This window comes from Amblyraja radiata, chromosome 46 (genome assembly GCF_010909765.2).
Source record: "Amblyraja radiata isolate CabotCenter1 chromosome 46, sAmbRad1.1.pri, whole genome shotgun sequence".
NCBI classification, from domain to species: domain Eukaryota; kingdom Metazoa; phylum Chordata; class Chondrichthyes; order Rajiformes; family Rajidae; genus Amblyraja; species Amblyraja radiata.
Window position 1 is genome coordinate 2310335 of NC_046001.1, and position 21115 is coordinate 2331449.

Here is a 21115-nt window from a genome sequence, read left to right on the forward strand (position 1 = left end):
CACCATCACCACTTGTGAAATTTTGGTTTCTTTAGCTTCCACCCAACCCAGACATTCCTACTTGTTTTCATTTTAAACTTCTTTCCCCTAGCTCTGAAAGACCATCAACCTGGAATATTAACTTTTTCTTCTCTCCACAGGTGCTGCCTGACCTGATTATTTCCAAAATTAATTTTTATCTGTAATATGGGCTTTTTTTTCACCCCTCTATTTGGTTTCCTGGCCCTCTCACATTTTTATTTTCCTGGTGGTTTTGTAACATAGTTGCTTGGCTTTTATTAATCTTCTGCATCTCCTTTAGTATTCTAAAGTTGAGCATTATAACCCAAAATACTCAAGTTATTCATGATTATATAACCATGGAAAAAATCTGCGGGTGGATATTAAGTAGTTTATTTGGTAATTTCTTTATTGCTTTGTTCTCTAATGCTGTAAATTTGATTTGCTGAGCTCTCTAATTTTTGTTTTTCAGGGCAGATAAATGAATTGGTGGCTTTGATCCCATACAGTGACCAGAGGTTACAGCCACAAAGAACGTAAGTCTTGCATGGACTATAATCTGCAACTTGCTGTTACATATTGTGTGCTTAGACTTGTTAGAGCTTAAACTGGTCAGTTTTCCAATGCTAAATGTCATTAGGGAGGTCTCGACAGATTTGAAGAATTGATGTCCAATGAGCCCAATTTAAGCCTAGTCCAGTAGTGGCTGAGCTATAATAATTGGCCTTCACTGTCCTTGTAGTTGCAGAACTCGGCAATAACTGGGATTAACATTTTATATTGAGTCCTGCATTCACAATTCCAATGGACTTTGACTTGGCAGCAAACTAGATATGACAATTAGCTGCTACAAATTCAGTTTAAAGGTTGCAGTATTTGAGGTTGGATGCCAATTTAGAATGACTACTTTCCCTTTTAAGAGGTGAATTTAGGTAAGTTGGTCAATTTGAAAGCCTTAATGTAGATTGATTTTTTTTTTTCGGGGAGTGGGGGGGAGGGGGGTGCTTTTCATTGAAGAATGCCTGACTAGAAGGAGCAGGCAAATGGGTCTAGGCCAAAATATATAACTAAGAAAATATATCAAAAGGAGTATTTCCATTATGTATAACTCTGACTGGATCTATGATGGATTGGTCGGTGTGCAGTTGACTATTTGCTGTGGTCTTTATGCTGTCTCGGCAGATGTGAGGAGGCTAAGATTCAACGTCATGGAAGCCATTCCGTTGACTTTAGGTTCTGTTGATTGTCATATAGCTCCGTTCACCTGTGGGTTGGTGGGCTCTGTGCGATGGCCAGCTCAACCAATTGGAGAATATACTTGGTGACAGAATACATGGGTATTAGAGTGGAGGGTCATGGAGTGATGACTATGCCTCTCACAAGCTTCATGGAACATAATAAACTCATCCAACAGCCACTGGCAATGGACCGGTCCTCTGCCTGCTTGTTGTTGAAGGGTATCCCAGTTAGACCAGTTTTAGTGTCAGCGAGGGAAGTGATTTATTTTTCTAGTTGAGTCGTTGGAAAGCTGGAAATTGGTCACAATCCTGCAGCGTCTGAGAGATTTGTCTGTTTCTTTCCACTTTAAGTCTGCCCTGTGCTACTGTTTTTACGATGGCCAATCTGCACTTTGGTAAATGATAGTTTGATGCAAGCTTGTATCTCTTTGATGCTGTGTAGGAAGGAACGGCAGATGTCAGTTTAAACTGAAGAGAGACGTATAATTGCTGGAGTAACTCAGTAGGGACAGGTAGCATCTCTGGACAGAAGGAATGAGTGACATTTTGCGTCGAGTCTCGTCCCGAAGCGTCACCCATTCCTTCTCTCCAAAGATGTTGCCTGTCCCTACTGAGTTACTACAGCATTTTGTGTCTCTCTTTAATCCTGCATTGGTGAGTTCTGTAATCATTTTGATATGTGGCTTTCTTTAGATCATCAAGATGTGATGATTATTTGCGAGCCTAACTTGGGTAATCTGACTTTGCCTTTTGACATTCAATATTAATATGTGATCCAAAGTTCTTAATAGTTTTGAAAGTTGCACAAGTGACAGATCTTTTTATTGACAATTTGATGCCAATTTTGTCAAGTGTTCCACTTGAAGTTGGATAGTTGAGCCTTCCACCTCAAATATACATAATTAGTCTCCTAACTGGGATGCTGGAGAGATAGAGAGAGAGAGAGAGAGAGAGAGAGAGAGAGAAGGTGAGCTTAATTTGCAACTTCCACGTTGAAAAATAAATATTTACCTGGTTTGTTCTGCTTATTTTTCCACTGCCCAAAATTTTCATTTCGCTAATACTAAAGAGCTCGTAGCTAACATAATTATATTTCTGGGACTCTAACTATTTTGAAAAGGAATGCTTTCTGAAGGGAACCTTTAAATTTATCACTTTTTACATTTCAGGAAATTGTACGTCTTCATATCCATTTTCCTGTGCCTCTTCATATCTGGATTGGTTGTCTTCTTCCTGTTCCCTCGGTCAGTGGTTGTGAGTGATGACGGAATCCGAGTGGTTATCGTAACGTTTGACAGAAATAACTCCAGAGTTGTCATTGATATGACGGTAATGTTTGAAAATAATTCTCATTTATTCCATTAAAGCTATATCCTTGTGTTTTAAATGATATTGCTTTTGTCTCATCGCTATTCATAAAATAAATGTTAGTACTTTTAATGCTTTCATATCAAACGGAATTCCAGACCTTGTTATATGGTTCATTTGCACCAAAGTCCAGCTGCTCTATAAAGAGGTGATATGGTTAAGGTTGGGCACTTGATAATGTGAATGGGTCTAAAATTCCAACTTCTATTCAGGACTGCTTCATCATTGTCTGGGAGTTTACTTGTGTGTTGGCCAAAATGTCCCAATAACTTTGAGTAAGGACAGCCAACTCTGCAAATGGGAATAGCAGGGTAATGTGCAGGACATAAGATGTTAAACAATAAAACTTTCCCAGTATCCTAAAGCAGCTGTTTTTAAATACTTTTTTCAGGTAACCTACTTCAACCAAGTGTTCATCTTTGTGACTCAATCATAACCAGAAGTCTTTTTTTTTTTTTAAAGACACCCTAAAAGTTAGTGTCATAAGAGAAAGATAGTTTGTATATATTTCACTATTGCCTGATGTTAGTTCAGACTTTTTGGCTTGCTCCAATCTCTCTCATCTGTATGTTGTTGTACAGTGAGTAAAAGCTTTTTATTGGATCCATTTTGTCTTTAAATGTGTTGTGAATTTCCCCCCACCCATCAAATACCAGTAATATCTGAATCTGTATTTGTTTTCAGGGCTTTATAGCCCACTTCTAACTCTCTAGCAGTGATCATGGATTATTTTATGAAATGTTATTATCATAAGACAAATAAGTGTCTGGACTGTTTTTAAAATCGCACATTGGATGTGACCTGCTTTAGTCCTGTCTTTTCATGAATGTTTATTGAAAACTATTTGGAAGGGGGGGGTTTACTGTGCTCACAATTGTGCATAGCTACTTTTCCAAAGATCAAAACAAAATAACTGGGTAATGCTGGAAGAGCTTGGAAGTCTCATCTGTGGGGCAAGTAGTTGATATTGCAGATCATGGGCCCTACAGAACTGAAAGAAGAGAGCATAGAGGTGAAGAGAACTGGTGGAATGCATGTGATGAAGTGCTGGCAACAGAACAACTACTGCAAAAGTTGGCATTGGGAACAATGAGTTAAAAAGAAACAAATTGAAACTAAAGTAAAGAGAGGGAGGTGAAGCGGTGATTCAATACTGCTCCTTGAATAGGCTGTTCCTCAAGCTGGTGTTGTGCATCTTTAGAACAGCATAGAAGGATGAAGACCTTGGCGGGAATGGGACCGATTTAAAATGGCAGGTTACTGCAAGCTCTGGGTTGCCCTTGTAGTTTGATGTGATGTCGTGCGAGGTTGTTACTCAATCTATGTCTGCATTGCTTCATCAGAAAAATGTAATGCCATCAGTCGTGTTATTCCTGAAATAGACTTTCTTTTTTAATTTCAGAGTACGCTCAACATTAGTAACTCCAATTTTTATACGGTTTCTGTTGATACACTTACTAGCCAAGTCCAGTACATGAAAACTGTGATTGGAACAAAGCAGATGAATAATGTTTCGGTTATACCACCTCTAAGTGAGAAACAGGTAACTTTGTGTTGGATTTTCTTTGCCTGTTCTATTGTAGGTATTATGCTTCCTCGGACTATAGTGTAACTTGCTATGTTCTGGGTGCGAAATAGGTGCACTATGGAAACCAACTCCCACAGAGCTATGTGTGAAGCTTCACATAGCCATTTGCACTATACAACCTAAACCCCACCTCTCTGAACATACCCACTGACTCTCCCCAGTTTTTATCACTCATCCACACACTTGGGGCAATTTGTAGTGGCCAAATAGTTTGCGTGCCTGCCCAGCTTTTGGGATGTGGGAGAAAAACTGAGCACTCCAAGGAAAGCCACTGACAGGACCCAAGGTCAGGATTGAACTAGGTAGCTGGAGCTGAGGTACCAGCACTACTAACTGCGCCACCCTTAATAGGAAGCACCACATTAATTTCTGACTTTGAAACGAGACAAAACGTTGGTAGATGTGGTGCGCAAATTCATTTCTTGCCGATGTTTTATGGCTCTCAATGGCCAGTGGAACATAGTGGTAAATTTGGCATCATGCCCACTTAAGGCTAAATGGGCACCTAATTTTCCACTGATTTGATTCAACATTTGGGCCGTCCTTTAACTTGCTCAGTACTCATGAACAATGTAGATTAATCAGGCCTCGAGTCTTTGTACAAAAGAAGCTTCTGATAATGCATTGTTAAGTAAAAACAAGCTTATACTATTTTACCACCTTGATACCAGAGATAACAACCACTGGTTATTTGTTATACCAGCTACTTCGTGTTCAAATGTAATAAAATTGGAATGCAATAACAGTGGTAGGATTACGAGGCTAACGACTAAAGTTTTCGACTGCTGATTCTTACCTTGCCTATATTTAACTTCAGATTCACAATGTAGTTAACTCTTCAACTGGTTCAGTCGTATGAATAGTAAATGTGCGATGTCCACATTTTGTGAACAAATAAAAACGAGACAGTGACACTTTAGCACCTTCCCTACCCCACACTGCCCTTTCTGTCCTGGATCTCTTCCATTGCCAGGATGAGGCTACATGCAAATTGGAGGAACAGCACCTCACTTTAGGACTAAATTGCCGAGGCTAGGTTCACACCTTTTTTAAGTAGCTAATAGATAAGACCACTTGTGAAGATAATAGCTTGACCAGAAGTGAAAGTGATATTCAACTTTATTATTTCACCTTTTTCTTGTATCTATTAACTTAATCAATTAATTTAACTTTGCAGGTGAACTACACTGTTCAATTGGAATTTCGTGGAGCTCTAAACTATGTGTAGTAAGTAGTGTTTTGTTTTCCCTCTCCCCTTGTTCACTGCCTAAATGCTAATTACATATTTTGTACATGAATGGTGCGCTCCAGTAGTGTTCAATTGATCTGTGCTAAAGTTTGAAAACTAGCCAAATGGCTGCTCTTGCAATACAAGTTATCCCAAAAGATCTAGTTTGAACATTTTATTTGCCTATTGAGAAGCAGAAGTTAATCAAAGCAATGGAGCTTTTTAGTTAAAATAGTCGAGGATCTATTTTTGAAAAGGGCCACAGCCAAGAAATGGATGTTTAAAATCTGAGAGCCTGGCGTGGTATTGGGAACAGTAACTATTCTACACAATGTAGTTCAGTCTTTCCATTAATGAATGGTACCGAATATTAATTTGTCCCCATGGGTTGTGTACATGCTTGGATACAGGCACACTTGGGTGCTTGTAAATCGGCGATCATCTATTCCATGCATGTTTAAAATTGCAACATGTTCATTTTGGAACGGTTGACAGAACTGGTTCCATTCATTCCTTAAGGTGGCTCTTCTGAGTTTTGGGGTGTTTGGAGAATGGACGATACTTAGTTGTTGTTCTGTAGGAAAATAGTTTGGATTGCCTTTCTTCCCCCCCCCCCCCCCCCCCCCCCCCCCCCCCCCGCCCCCCATATACATACCACTGGTCCCCTATCTCTGAACTTTCTAAGTCCAAGTTACCTTTATCGGTCTATTACAACACCATTACAAGGCTTGTGCTGCAGATGCTGGTTTACAAAAAAAAGCAGCGTTGGAGTAGACCAGGCAGCATCTCCGGAGGAAATAAGGAACTCTTTCCCCCGCCCCCCCCCCATCTCTCCTTCCACCTATATTCCTTCCTCTGGATTCACAATTCTCACCTCTTCCATCCTTGTCTTACACTTTTTGTCTTTCGTCCGGTCATCTGCCTTTTAAGCTTCCCCTCCTATCATTTTCCAGGCGTTATCCAGTCCCTTTTCTCTTCCAGCTTTCATTCCAACACACTTGATCTGAAGAAGGGTTCCGACCCGAAACGTCACCTTTCCATGTTCTCCTGAGATGTTGCTTGACCCGTGGAGTTACTCCAGCACTTCGTGTCTATTTTTGTGCTACTGTATGATTAGCCACTGCCAGAGTGGAGCATGTTACAATATAAATCCTGACGTGTCTTACCAGCGATTAATTGCCCCTTCTGGGACCCGTGTACGAGGGTAAATGGTTTTTGAGCAGGACGGGTTTTAACTTTGCTGATATGTTGGTACAAATCTAAATTTAGCTATTTTAATGAAGGCAATTTAAATATAAGCCTCCAATTGTAATGATTCTGATTTTATGAATTTCAGTCGGTGTGAGATTGGAAGAATCTTGGAGTGAGACTACTTGGTCATTTCTCAGCCTTGAAATCTCACTCTCCTGAGATAGTGAAGCAATCCAAAAAATGTAAACTATTAAAGAAACCATTGCATTTTGGTGGGGTTGGGGAGGAAGCATTGAGTTTGATTTGGAACTGATCTCTGTGTGAACTAGCCTTTGCACTAAAGGCAAAAAGCCCGTGCAGTGAGCCAAATATCTTGCTCGCTATGATTGAACTGATCTAACTAGTTTATTTTCTTCCACAGTACCTTTTGCACAATGCCATCAATCAAGGTCCATAATATTGTTGTCTTCATGCAGTAAGTTCATTCAGATTATTTTCCAACTAAATAGAATGAAGATGTGCACTTCAGCATTTGTGTTCTTAATATCTTGAAATAATATTTAAATTTAGCAACACTTTTTAAAAATAAATGTTTTTTTCTATTTGTTTCATTAAAATGAGCTCTGTCAATTGGATTGTTACAGTTTTAGCTATAAGAAGAGCTGGCCAAAGCTTGTGAATCATAATGCAGACTATTTGGCTCGGAGTCCATGTCAATGCCTTTTGTGGAACAGTCTGTTCAATCACATTTTCCCTGTCTCCCCCTCCCTTTTTCCGTAGCCCTGCAAGTTATTTTCTCCTGTGCCTATTTAGATTTTCTTTTGAAACCCAGATTGACTTAGTTTCCACAACCTTAGGCAATGAGTTTCTGATTATAACCACTTTAGGAATCTCTTTGTCTTCCTTTCTTCTCTGTACCCCAGGCCATTGTTTGTCTCTCCCTGACCCTCTTTGCCCACTGCAAAGCCATTGTTATCTTGTATGTCTCTTTATCAAATTTCCACTTGACTGATTTTGCTCCCAAGGGGAATACCCTTGGGCTTTCCAGTGTAATATTGCTGCTGAGATTTGTCACCCTTGAACTATTTTCACATCCAGTGGGTCTTTAGTCATCTGAAGCATGGTGACCAGAATTGAATGTGATGCTCGACCAGTTTTGCTCGATTTTAAAGATTTAACATGACCTTTCTGTTTATGTACTCCATGCCTCTGAAGCCCAGGATCTCCAATGCTTTGCTACTTGCTGCTGATGGATTGTGACAGGCTCCCAACTTTTATATTGGGAATAATTGACTTTGGCTAAAGTGCAATACTATCTGCGTCTGTATACTATCAAACATCTGTAGTTCCTTGACACTCTTGGAAATATTCGGCAGGTTGGGCAACAAATGAACAAAAATGTTCAATGTATTGTGCTGTTGAGTTCTAATTGATTGGTCATCAAAATGAAGCATCAACATCTTTCTCCATTGACAAATATTGCCTGACCTAATTGGATTCTCCATCACTTACTGTTTTGATTGTGACCAGTCAGCTGGTCTCCAAATAAATATATGGCTCTGTTAAGTTGCCATTTGGATCACAAACAGCAAGGACTATTTATGGATATCAGTAAAATATGCTTGACAAATTGAAGTTCACATTTTTTCAAAGTGCTGTTATTCTGTTTAACACTATCACATTCTTATATAGGAGCCAAATTAAAGCTAAAAATTGTTGAAACGTTTCTAAAACTCCTTGACATCCTCATTACCTCAAGGTTTTAGTCTGAAGAAGGGTCCCAACCAAAAATGCCACCTGGCCATGTTCTGCAGAGATGCTGAGTTTCTGGCACTTCTCTTTTTTTCTATTTCAGGACAGTTGTTTGGAATTGAATTTCCCCAATCTAAGGCTTTTTTTAGTTCTACTTTCCCCAGCCATTTAACCTGTTTTTTTGGATCATGGATCACGCTAGTCTGGAGGAAGCTATGTCTTGTGGCTTTGCAAGCTGGCAGGTACAACTACTTAAAAAAATGAACAAATTTTCTATATTTTAGATAAAGCCGTTTTCAGTAAAAAGTATTCTATGGACTTTGTTTGCCATCATCACAGCTTTCAACATAGCAACACTGCAGGAGTTGAGAGTATATGTCACTGGTATGAGGCCAGTGCCCCATTATACTTATTTGTTATTCAAATGTATCTTTTAGAATAATTGAATGTGTTCCCAAATCTACTTTCAATATTTAATCAAAACTGATGTATACAGAGTGCCAGAACTCCTTTTGGAAGAACCACTGAACAATTGCTGAGAATTCAAATTTCTTTTTTTAAACGGTGCATCTATTTGAGAACAGTTTTAACCCAGGGTCAAACATTACTGTGACCACTTCCAGATTGCATTGTGCCACTTCAGAAATGTAATCAGGATAAATACTTGCACGTTAGGCAATGTTTTAGCATCCGCCACGCATTTAAGAACATCAGCCCTTGTGTAACAGTTTGTTTTGGCACATGTAACTATAAAAATTGACTCTGGTCCAAGGAACATTTGTCATTTGGCAATCCTAAGCAGGTCTCCATAACACTGTGTACTATCTAGAAACCGTTTTCTTAGGTTAAGAAATACTCCATCCATCACCACCGACACTCCTCTCAACTGACAAATTAGTATATGAAAGTAACTTGCAATAAGTGTTTCCATGGTGAATTGTGGCAATATTTGAGTCTGTGCTTTGTGCAAAGTCGAGGATCTTAAGAGAGGAGGCTGGGAAGTGCTTGGATTTAAAGACCCTATCCCCACAATCTAAAGGGAATTATCACAAATTCCATGGTTTACAGCCCCTCTGAATAATTCCTCCATAGGAATTGTTTGCATAGGCAATCGTCACAGATTCGACATTGTGGCCCTTTGAGCCACAAAACCACAGTTGCTCACGCTCCCCACTTCCTAGCCTCCCCATCGCTCGTGAGTAGCTGTGGCTAGTCTATGCCATATCTTTTGTTTAGATTTGTTGGTTGGTTCCTCATTGTGCAGGCTGTTGTAGACTTGGCTCCCCTTCAGAACCTGGAGCCGTTCATGTATGATTGAGGGGTGGCTCTTGCCTCCCCTGCTTCTGATAGTTGCATATACTCGCAACTCCTGCGGTGTCACTATGTTGAAAGCTATGCACGAGCAGGTTCCTAGAGAACAATGCCTTGAGCTGTGTACAGGCAATGGAATCTCTCGAATCAGGAGTATGCATTGCAGTACACCAAGTAGATCAAGGACTTTAGTTATTTCCTTCATCCCATGCAACATCGAGAGAAATTGGCCCTCGTCTTGAAGAACATTGCATGGGAAAGATATAAAAATAAAATGAGGATGAGCATTGTTCGATTCCAAGTACCAAAGGATACAGACCATGTAATGTATTGCAGTAGTGAAGCTGAGTGTAAGTGAAGTTGAGGCACCTTGATAGCCAGATAGTCTTCGTAAGTATTCTTGCACACCATTCATTGTTCCATTGCAACTGGCCAGGCAGAACACTTTTAGTTTAAAGATACAGCACGCAAACAGGTTCCTCGGCCCAGCAAGTCGGTGCCGACCAGCGATCCCCGCATACTAACACTATCCTACACACACTAGGGACAATTTACAATTATACCAAGCCAATTAACCTACCAACCTTTATGTCTTTGGAGTGTGGGAGGAAACCGGAGAAAACCCACGTTGGTCACAGGGAGAACGTGCAGCAGCACCTGCAGTCAGGATCGAACGTGGGTCTCTGGCGCTGTGAGGCAGCAACTCTACCGCTGCGCCACTGTGCAGTCCACGCACTTCAGCAAGTGAAGCACACATGACAAAGCTGAAGTGTTACTAGGACGTACCTAATCTTCCAGTCAAACACATCCCAACTTGCAGGAGGGAAATGAAGAGGCACTTTGTTATTGAAAGGCCAAAGAATCAAGATCACGTGATAAGCAGCATACCTTGGTAATGCAGAAAGCATTCTTGTGTCGACATAGCCAAATTAGTACCTCTTATATGGCTCATAGTCTCCATATACTGGCAGTACTTTGGTTGAAAGGATTCAAAAAGCAATTCCCTTGGTCAAGGATGATGCACGTTCACTCTCGTCAGAGGAGTCTGAGATGCCTTGCGTGATTTCTTCTAACGCAAGGTGACCATTGCACACCATCTACCAGACCTGATGGAGTGAGGTCTTGGGTCGGGATCAAGGAGATCTAAGATGATTGTAGACCAAGCTCCACTTCATAAACATGACACACAAACACTTGCACATACATAAGGCGGCAGTTGATGGGGATTCGGGTAGTGAGGGAAACGGATGTGGGTGAGCATGTGCTCGTGTCCAAAGACACGTAATAGACCCACAGAGACTGGTCACTGGCACCTGGTATGGAGGCAAGAGCCTTGCCATGTAAGACTGGTTAATGGCAACCAGCTATCCTTACGTTTCCCAGAAATTAGTTGTCTTCTTGCATTGTATGATTTTTAAGTCATGAGATTTTGAAAAGTAGTTGCTGCAATTAATGCCTGCATAATGGGAAAGAGTTGATCTAGTTGAAAGATCAACTAGTTGAAAGATCAACTTTGACATCTTCTATCAGAAATGGAGCTTCAGGTTGTGCTGCGATTGCCAACAAATTGAGCTCCTTTCAAGTATGGCATTCTCATTACTGAACTCTCAGAAATTGGTAATATGGCCCTATCATAGTGTTTTGAAGCAATGATGGAAATAGAAGCATGACCAGTGTATCATGAAACATTGCAAAGTATTATACCTTTTGATCCAATATTCATTGTTGGAGAAGGTTTAGTATTACATTTCCCAAGGGTAAAAAACTGGTGCCCAGACAGATGAAGCATTTTCCAAATGGAAATCTGGATATTGCACAGGCTGGATTTCTGAAAATACAAAATAAAATTCTGGAAATATTTGGCAGTGTCTTTGGCCTGAATTATTAAGTGTTTCCACCAATGCTGCCTAATCTGCAGATAATTTCCACACTTCGTATTTTGTTTTGCGTTTTCTGTGTTAATCCTGCTGCAGGTTTATTAATGTAATATCAATGACTGCTCTATATAATCTACAAGTCCAATGAGCAAGCATGAAGATGCCACACAATGGAATCACTGTTTATTACCAGCAAGTGATGTAGGATGGACATTTGACTCGTGGTCTCCTTCTGGCCTTGACATGTGGCGACCATCAAAAACGCTTCATCTCGAATGCGCGCTACTTTCAGTGCCCGCTGCTCTGTGTGCGTGCGTGCATGCCTCCCGCGCACATGCATTGCCTTCTGCTTCTCGGCTTGTTGCACCTCAGTCCTGGCACCTTTTTGACCTTCTGCTCGCATCCCCTGGTATTAGTGCTTTGCCCCATCCTCGTGCATGCACCTCCCTCCTGGAGTGCATTTCACTAACCATGTTGCCCAAGTTGCAATCCATTAAAAACAACATGGTGCTGACTGCCTCTGTCCATAGCACCCACTGTATCTGTTATTGTTGTTAAATTGCCATGGTGTGTACATCCAAGGTCTGAGGCCTTGCTATTTTGCTACACAAGTCACTGGCATTTGCCTGAAATTTGGAGCAAGCTGAGTAAACCACATTTTTTGCCATAAATGGCAGCATTTCGCAAAGCAAATGTGTCTGTGATCTGCAATTTAATCAGTTTGGCGCAGGGATTGCACACAATTATTTAACCTAAAAGTTGAAGCCAAAGGCAGATGGCAGATATATAACGAGCCAATGTGAGCAAGGGACATGGTTACAGGAGGGCCAGTTAATTAAAACACGTGTGTTGCAAAAAAAAAATCTTCTCTGATTATAAATCTCTGGAATTCTCTGTCCCTGAGGATGGTGGAGGATTGATCACTGGATGTATTTATGGAGGTGGATAAATACTTGCAAGATGAAGGAATGAAGGGTTATAGGAAGCTGGCACAGAGCAACAGTTGATGCCAGCATAATTATCTATGATCATATTGAATGGTGGGGCAGGCTTGAGGGGCCTGGTGTCCTGCTCCTGCTCCTCGTGTGTGTGTGAGATGCCTGGGCTTTGGGTATGAGATTGAACATCATTCTGCTTGTGCCCCATCACAATTTTCCGCTGTATTTTGTTCCAAGTATAAACTGCTTTGTGATGTTACACAACCTAGTGGAGTGTAAAGATGTCATGTGTCCAAGGCCTGGAGTGGTTATCTCGCCAACGTCACTACTTGTATGCCTAAAGCAATGTAAATTGTTCCTACTCTGAGGAAGTTAATTTATGCCATGTTATCCCTTTTTTATTTTCCTTTCTCAGGACCACAGTGAAAAGCTCTTACTTGGGACATCCATCGCAGAACTCTTTGGAGGCATACCGGTATTTGGATTGTGGGTCCAATTCTACGGCATACAGGAGACCCTCTTTGAACCACTAAGATTATAAGAGTTTATTTTGGGGATTGGTAGCGATGGGTAAAGAGTTTGGGCGGAGAGTAACGGTTCAAAGTAACTTGCGCTCATTAAACACTGGACGGTGTTCTCTAGAAAATTGAAGGGTCTATTTCTGCATCCTTGGTTTCAGTGGCCATATCCAACTCTTTAATTTGTATTTTTTTTTTTTTTAATCAAATAATATCCAAGAATGCACTTTTTCAACCTCCTTGTGCTCATCTGCTTCTTCAATCCTCCCTAAGAAAGCAATTGCATTTGCAGTCTGCCCCCCCTGTTCCATGCAACAAATGATCTGAAACTAATTGTAACAGTTGAACACTGAAATTAAAAATCCCAGAACCAGCCTATGACCCTGGATGATTTAATTGTTCCATTTTGGGACATGTGATGATAAAATACTGTTGACTCTCATCCCTTCCAATTCCCAGCACACTAGCTCTGACACACATGTGCACTTTAGCCCTAACCTGGTCACTTTCTCCAACCCTTTTTTTTAAAATCTTGCATTTACACATTCTGACGTCCTTAATGCTGGTCCCGAATATTTTGCTTCCCCCTTTTTCTTTCTCCCTTTTCCCTCTTCCCTCTATATACACGTTTTAAATGCACTTGGCCTGGAGAAGGTAACCAACTTTTTTTTAATTAAGATTTGAAAATAAGTCCACATTAAAACTTTGCATCCAAGTTATTACCAATAATGAATTTTGGACTGATAAAGTTAAAAATATTTACGTTTGAATTGAGCATTTAACAAGAGTACAAAATGAATTGCAAGCCATTTAAAAGAAAAGTCAACTAGTGTATGCAGCAAGTAAATTTAAAAGCAATTAACACTGCAATTTGGGAGAAACTCCCCTGTGTTTTAATATGCATTGCAGAGATCCTATATTGCTATCACACCAGTTATTTTTAACATGCTTTATTGATTAGCCTGTTGCATCACTAAAAATGGTAAATTCGAAAGTTGTCTAGCTTGGATCAATCTTGATCACTTCATTCCAATCCCTAAAATGAAAAAGCAAGTGGAAATCTTTTGATTATTGCATCTCTACCTTTTGGGCAGGTCCAATTGAACCTGTGGCTAGTAGCTGTCCGAAGCTAGGTGTGTTTAAATAGCTATGTACTGTTTGGGTGCACAGAGTAAGTCTCTAAACTACTGAAGCTCAAAGTGTAAATGGAAGATAACTAGTATTCTAACTAACTTCATTAGTAATCCCTTCACATTTTTTGTATGGGTCCAACGCCTACCTTGCCAAATGCACCAGAACCTAAGGGGGACTTGCACGATTGTTTTGTTCCCTGTGGAGCAGACTAGACCAGAAGAGAGAAGACTGAAAATACATGTTTTTATTCCTGTCACTTAACGTGGAAAAAATGGTACTGGAAAGCATGGATTTTATTTTTGTGGTGTCATTTATTTCAAGATGTGTTTGCACTATAAGGGTGTTTATTGGGTATGCACCCATTTCCAGTGGTGTTGGGATGAGAAGAAGGCTGACATGTAATGAAGTCCTTTCATCTTGAGGGTTAGCCTGTGATTTGGTTTGGGCAGTGCCTGTTTAAAGAAAAATGCCACTAATCATTGCCAAAAATGTTCTGTGATGTTCAAACTGTCCATTGAAACGAGACCTAGTTCTTCTGTACACGTAGAACCATCACTGGGCAGGTGGGAGAAGAAACGTGGTGTTGGAATTCCAACTTGTCTTTGCAAACGTGATGTGGCCGTAGGTTTTGACCTTGGTTGAGTGGTGCAGAAGCGACTAGAAAAACAATAAAATTTAAAAACCCAGTCTAATAGCTTTCATAAATGTAATTCCCTACTCATTCTTTCAGCAGAATTTATACCTTTTCTCTTTGCTAGTTAGAAACTGATCTTTATGTAACTGGCAACCTGACTTTGCCAATAATTGTGCCGTGTTATTTGAAACCAATATTCCAACACCATCATTTGCTCCAAGAACTGTGAGGCTGATACTTGTCCATTAGTTTGAGTATTCTACTAATGATGAGCTTAGGGCCAGTTGCTTAAAATTTCAGCAGTGGATGGAGGCTGATAAATGGGTACAGTGATCCTCTGCCATTCCCTATTTTAAAATGTATTATCATGTACAGAACTTCTGCTTTTGTGGTCAGTGTTGACGTGAACATTTCCCCCTAAAATGTGCATTGGTTGCCGTTTGGGGAAACATTGGCAATATAGCTCAATCCATGTGAGGTTTCACCAAATAATTAATTTTGGTTTGTCCAATTCTCAACCCAGCCACTACTGGAAGGTCGTTCTTTTTGTGAGGTCTTTTGCCCATCGTTCCACAGCTTTTGTAACAATGACTTTTTAATTCTGCTTATAGAGAAGACCTTTGTATTTAATCATGTTTCATACTGAATTGTTTTCTTTCCAAGGGAAAGGACAGGAGGCCTGACCAGGCTGAAATGTCTTTAGCACTGAACTGATGTGCATTGTTTAAATGTAATGCTGTCAGTTACTAGCACTTTTCCAAATAAATGTTGATTAAGGCACTAGTGTACTGAATGATATAATTCTCAGTGATGTGAAGTACTGCTTTGAGCTTTTTAATGTCTTGTTCTTGCACCGTGGAAAATGCTAATCTGGCACCATGCCATGACCATGTAAATTTTCTAATGAGCCATTAAAGTAATCATCTAGAAATTTTGCGCAAAGATTCATTCATAGCTGAGCAGCTTAATGCTTTCTATTTCGTTTTTTGGCACCATTTTGCACCGCTGGTCTATGCCCATGTGTTTACTGCTGGTGTATTCAAGTCCTTGGTGACATTGCTGCGTTGGTCAGGATGCGACTCTTTCATCCCACCACATTTCTAAGATGTTTGCAGAATTGTGTGTTCAGTACAAAATCCGATGAAGCATTGTCTGACTACTTGCTATCTGGTTCGGCCCAGGACTCTTCTGCGAACCAATTTACTGAATTGTACCTTCACATCCCATATTGGCACCAGATCCTTGATCAGCTTTGGTTCTGGTCTCTATTTCTATCCTTGACTGCTTGTATTTTTTAATACATTGATAGTTGCTTTTCAAAAGTGGGGCACATATCTGCTGTGACTAAAGCTCATGTATGTACAGCGCAAAATGCAATTATACATCATTCCAAGTAGATGGTGATTGGGGGCAAGAGCCATTTTCTTTTAGTTATGTAGAATATTTTCACGAGTAAATTGACAAACCTGCTATCACATAGCTGTTGTGCTGGCACTGTTGTATGTGACTGGCTGTTTCTAACACTGCTACTCTTGAATGATGCTGGATATAATTTTTAAAAGTTCAAAACCAAGTGTGATGTGTCATAGCTAGAATCTCTTTAAGCTGAAATTCGTTGTTTGGCTGTGAACAAATTTGTGTGGTGCTTGGGACAATCATTCATATAGGCAGTGGCGGACTGGCCAGGGTGTCGGCTTGCCCGATGGCATGTGGGCCCCTGATGAAGTGATAGCAAGTGATGGCAAGTGGGCCCCTGTTAAATGATAGCATTGTAGTTGTGGGTGGGCCTCCTTTGTCTCCTGGCAAGCAATATTTTTAGACCCAGTCCGCCACTGCATAGAGGCTTAATGTCATCCATGCGCTTAAAGAGTGAAGATTATGCCTAGTTTAAGCAGGACACTGTTGCCTTGATTTGAGCAGCCAACTAACAGTTGATAACCAGAACTCTCCGACTTGCTCTTGGTCCAAATTGCTAATCTTCTGTCTGTGTTGCCAAAATACAGCTCTGTTGCAGCGTTGCTGAGTTTTGCAGTAGATATGATTCTTATACACTGCACTTCCATTGGAGTTTTGAGTGTGCCACAGCAGAGCCTGATGAGATTTTAATAAATCTAAACATGTTTGCTGCAGCCTCTCCTTGCAAGAAAGCCATGGCTGTGAAAGAGCTAAATGATGCTAGGTCTCGACCTGAAATGTCAACCATCCGTCTGCCTCTACCGAAGTTTCGAGAACCTCTGTTCCTACATCAGTGTTTTCCTTTTGTTGTAAAGTAGTTCCAGGCCCCAGTCAAAGCTACTTTTCAGATGAGTGTATTGCCTTTTAACGTTGACTCCTAAACCGTGGGCGGCGGGGGGGGGGGGGGGTTAATTTGTACCAGAGCCTTTGGGTACCAGTCTTTGGTATGATGATGCAAACAAGTGTATTGTGTATGGTAGGATGATGGTCAAGTGACTCATACTCTTATGTTCTGGGCCATTGATAAGGATAATAAGTTCAAATCGGATGAAGGTAGTGAGGAATTCAAATAATTCTGCATTTAAAAAAGTGACAAATTCAAATAATTCTAAATTTAAAAACAAATTAAGGCTTTTGATAATGTCCTTTTGACACTAGATTGTTGGAAAAATGCGTCTGATTCACTAATGTCTTTCAGAGCAAGATGCATGCCGTCCTTAACCAGTCTGCCCAACTTGACTCCAGACCCATGAGTCGGGTTGATGCAGCTGGCTCCTCAGTTCAGGCGCGATTAGGGTTATCGATTAAGTCCTTTTCCCATGAACAATTAAATAACAAAATGTAAATTTCTGTAATTAGTTTGAGCACGTTGATTGGAGTGATATAACCCGAGGCCATGTCGAAGTGGATCTAAACAATGTGATTAATGCTAGTTTATTATGGTATGTTTTGATCTCCAGAGTGTTGCATAGAACCACAATTTGACTTCAAGTGTCATCGGTTTCAAGCTTCCACAATGTGCTATTGTTTCAGTTGAGCGTATTCTCCAAATGAGGCCGTTTTATTTGCCTGGTCGAATGGCCTGGCTCCAAAGACCAACAATGAATACTGTGTTACTCTCTTCCCTGTAACTCTTGTTTATGAGTACACTGCAGCGTATGTTAATTTAAGCTGCTGTTACGCTGCCATCTCTTGTTCCAAGTGATGGCTTCCCAACCATCCAGCTTCAGTGTGGTTGACTTGAATCCGAGGTTGTTTCGGGTGCAAGCTGCATGAACAATTTATCTGAGTGCCAAGCTTGCTTGGAGTATTATACTTGAATGTAGTCTACAAAGAATTCCCAGAGATGGTACAATACTTGCCCTGCTCAGTGAAATGCACCCAAAATATAGTTGAAAATCTCAATAAAGTTGTGTCCCTTTTATTCTGTGTGTCCCTGTCATCCAGCTGTTACCTGCTGATCACAACGGTCAGAATTCAAAATGTCTGAAGTACCTTTCCAAGTGAATTGTATGCTGAATGTGTATTACAGACTGTGTGTATGTGCTTTTTTTTTTTCTCTCTTTTTCTCCCCAAGCTGTGGCATAGTTGAAGATTTTAGACTCAAATGCCTGGTGAGTCTCAATCCAATAACTTTAAATTGGTTCAGTCTGAAGAAGGGTCTCGACCCAAAACATCGCCCATCCCTTCTATCCAGAGATGCTGCCTGTCCAGCTGATTTATTCCAGCATTTTGTGTCTAACTTTAAATTGATACTCTAGTTAACGACTTGAATCCTGTACTCATTGAAGTGCCATTTTGAAGATAAGACATCAATGATATTGCCATCTCACAGATGGACGTGCTATTATTTTGGAGAGCAGGGAGTGTCTTGGATAATATATCTCAACTAACATCAAAATCCAATGACTTGGTCATTACCTCAGCTGTCAGGAACCTTGCTGTGCACTGTCTGCTGCACGTTCTATATTACAATGTGCTTTATGTCAGACCGTTTAATTAGTGCAAAGTGCCTCATGCTCTTAATGTCAGGATCTTCTATTTAAATTGGGTCTTTTTCCAATTACACAGGCAGCTTAATTTGTGCTAAATTTATTCTAAGCCATTTGATATAGTGACATGGAACTGGCAATTTGCAGCTCCCTGAAGAGTTCACCATATCAACTGTTTAGACTATACGAAATGCTGCGTCGCTGTGCGCCAACCGTTCAAATGGCAAGTTGTACAAAAGCTTTTATTCTTCTCCTGCTCACCCTGCTAATGGATTCAAAGAGCATCATGCTTTTTTGCATGTTTGAAATAGTTGTTAATATGGGAGCTGATAAAGTAGTGCCGCACTGACAGTTTCTTGGGCCTGTCAGCTTACTGCTGGAACCCAGCTGCAAATATGGATGTTTTGAAGAGTTATTACTTTGTTCAGTTATCTGTTAAGCATTGCAGCTTGGGTTTGCCTTACTGCGCACATCATGTCTTGCTGGATAAGGGCTTTAAAATGGCAGAAAACAAGGCCTTGCATTCTTTATACTACCAAATGGAATTCCTGCAAGTCATTTTAGTTTGTGACGAATGGCTGATCGCATAACTATGTGTGGTCGATGGATGAATTCTCTGTTGGATAAAATTTTTACTGAGCAGAGGTGGATTTCCCCGGCTGAATCATTCGTTCAGGCATAAGTCTTTTTTTCTTAATCCTTTCTGCCGCCTTTTTATTGCCTGCTGAGTATCTTGGGTTCAATACTAAATATAGTAAGCTATGGTTTCCTTGAATATATACGTGGCAAAATAACTTCATCCAATCTTGTGGCATTTACTTATCTTTAAAACATCTGAAACTGAGACATACAGCAATAAAGAGTTGAGCGTAATGCAGTTGCCCGTTTGGCCTCCACGGGTTTAGGAACTGAACAGCTAATCGGCCTGAGCGTGCACTGAAAATCCAGAAATGAATAGTAGGTAATAAGATATTGCCCTGAATAAGCAATTTTGCGATTTTGATATATTGGGCCAGAGATGAGTAATAGACTTTCAGCATGTACCTATTGTAATCTTCCTTATTCTTCACATAGAAAATAGGTGCAGGAGTGGGCCATTCGGACCTTCGAGCAGGCACCGCCATTCAATATGATAGAAACATAGAAATTAGGTGCAGGAGTAGGCCATTCGGCCCTTCGAGCCTGCACCGCCATTCAATATGATCATGGCTGATCATCCAACTCAGTATCCCGTACCTGCCTTCTCTCCATACCCTCTGATCCCCTTAGCCACAAGGGCCACATCTAACTCCCTCTTAAATATAGCCAATGAACTGGCCTTGACTACCCTCTGTGGCAGGGAGTTCCAGAGATTCACCACTCTCTGTGTGAAAAAAAGTTCTTCTCATCTCGGTTTTAAAGGATTTCCCCCTTATCCTTAAGCTGTGACCCCTTGTCCTGGACTTCCCCAACATCGGGAGCAATCTTCCTGCATCTAGCCTGTCCAACCCCTTAAGAATTTTGTAAGTTTCTATACGATCCCCTCTCAATCTCCTAAATTCTAGAGAGTATAAACCAAGTCTATCCAGTCTTTCTTCATAAGACAGTCCTGACATCCCATCCAGAATCAGTCCAGACATGATCATCCAGAATCAGTACCCATTTCCTGGTTTTTTCCCCATATCCCTTGATTCTGTTAGACCTAGGAATTGTTAGACCTATATTGAATTGTTTCAATTGTTATTACAATTGTTAAACCATTGTTTAAAGAATTTTCAGAATAGCAGAAATCTGTCAGTAAAATTTAAGTTATTCTATAGTTTTCTACAAAATACGTAACCTATTTCGGCAGCTAATCCTAGATCATCATCTTTAGTACAATTCTATTCTACAATGTTTACAATTGTTATTACTACAATTATTATGATGTGGTGTCTTTAAATAATCATTTTGCTTCCCTCGCAGTGTTCATTGTGTCCCAGGTGAGAGGGTGGTGAAATAACCCACCCATAACAGCATCGTGTTTCCTGCAACTCCAGCTTGCCATATCCTTCCCTTCTGTGGGAACATGGCTCTACTCGAATGGACCAGTCAAGATTGAAGCAAGTAAGATGGTAAAATGTGGGTCAAAGTGCTGCGTCATGGTACAGAACAGGATCTGAAATAGTTTCACCATTACGATTTTATTAAAGGATGCATTAAGTGTTAGATATCTTTTAAGGCTAGTTACAAACACACCTCCCAATTCAATTGGGATTTGAATGCTCACCCTAGCTAAAAATTCTAAAAAATTACTGAATGGTCTGGACCCGAAACGTCGCCTATTCCTTCTCTCCATAGATGCTGCCTCACCCGCTGAATTTCTCCAGCATTTTGTGTTCCCTCCAAAATTTTTCAAGGGTCGTTTTAATG

At 40.5% G+C, this 21115-nt stretch overlaps 1 protein-coding gene across 2 annotated transcripts in view; it reads left to right on the forward strand.

Moving 5' to 3' along the window:
• tmem106c (transmembrane protein 106C) overlaps positions 1–21068 on the forward strand; it is a 33447-nt gene extending 12379 nt beyond the window's left edge. The window contains exons 2-7 of one of the 2 annotated variants that reach the window (XM_033015752.1): positions 473–536; positions 2408–2567; positions 4009–4149; positions 5372–5421; positions 7035–7088; positions 20669–21068. In XM_033015752.1, the coding sequence (XP_032871643.1) occupies positions 473–536; positions 2408–2567; positions 4009–4149; positions 5372–5421; positions 7035–7088; positions 20669–20705 (506 nt within the window). In that variant the 3' untranslated portion in view covers positions 20706–21068. Of the gene's footprint in view, positions 1–472; positions 537–2407; positions 2568–4008; positions 4150–5371; positions 5422–7034; positions 7089–12906; positions 15704–20668 lie in introns of those variants that run through there. The other variant, XM_033015751.1, reaches the window with a different exon arrangement.
• The last annotated feature ends 47 nt before the right edge of the window (positions 21069–21115 follow it).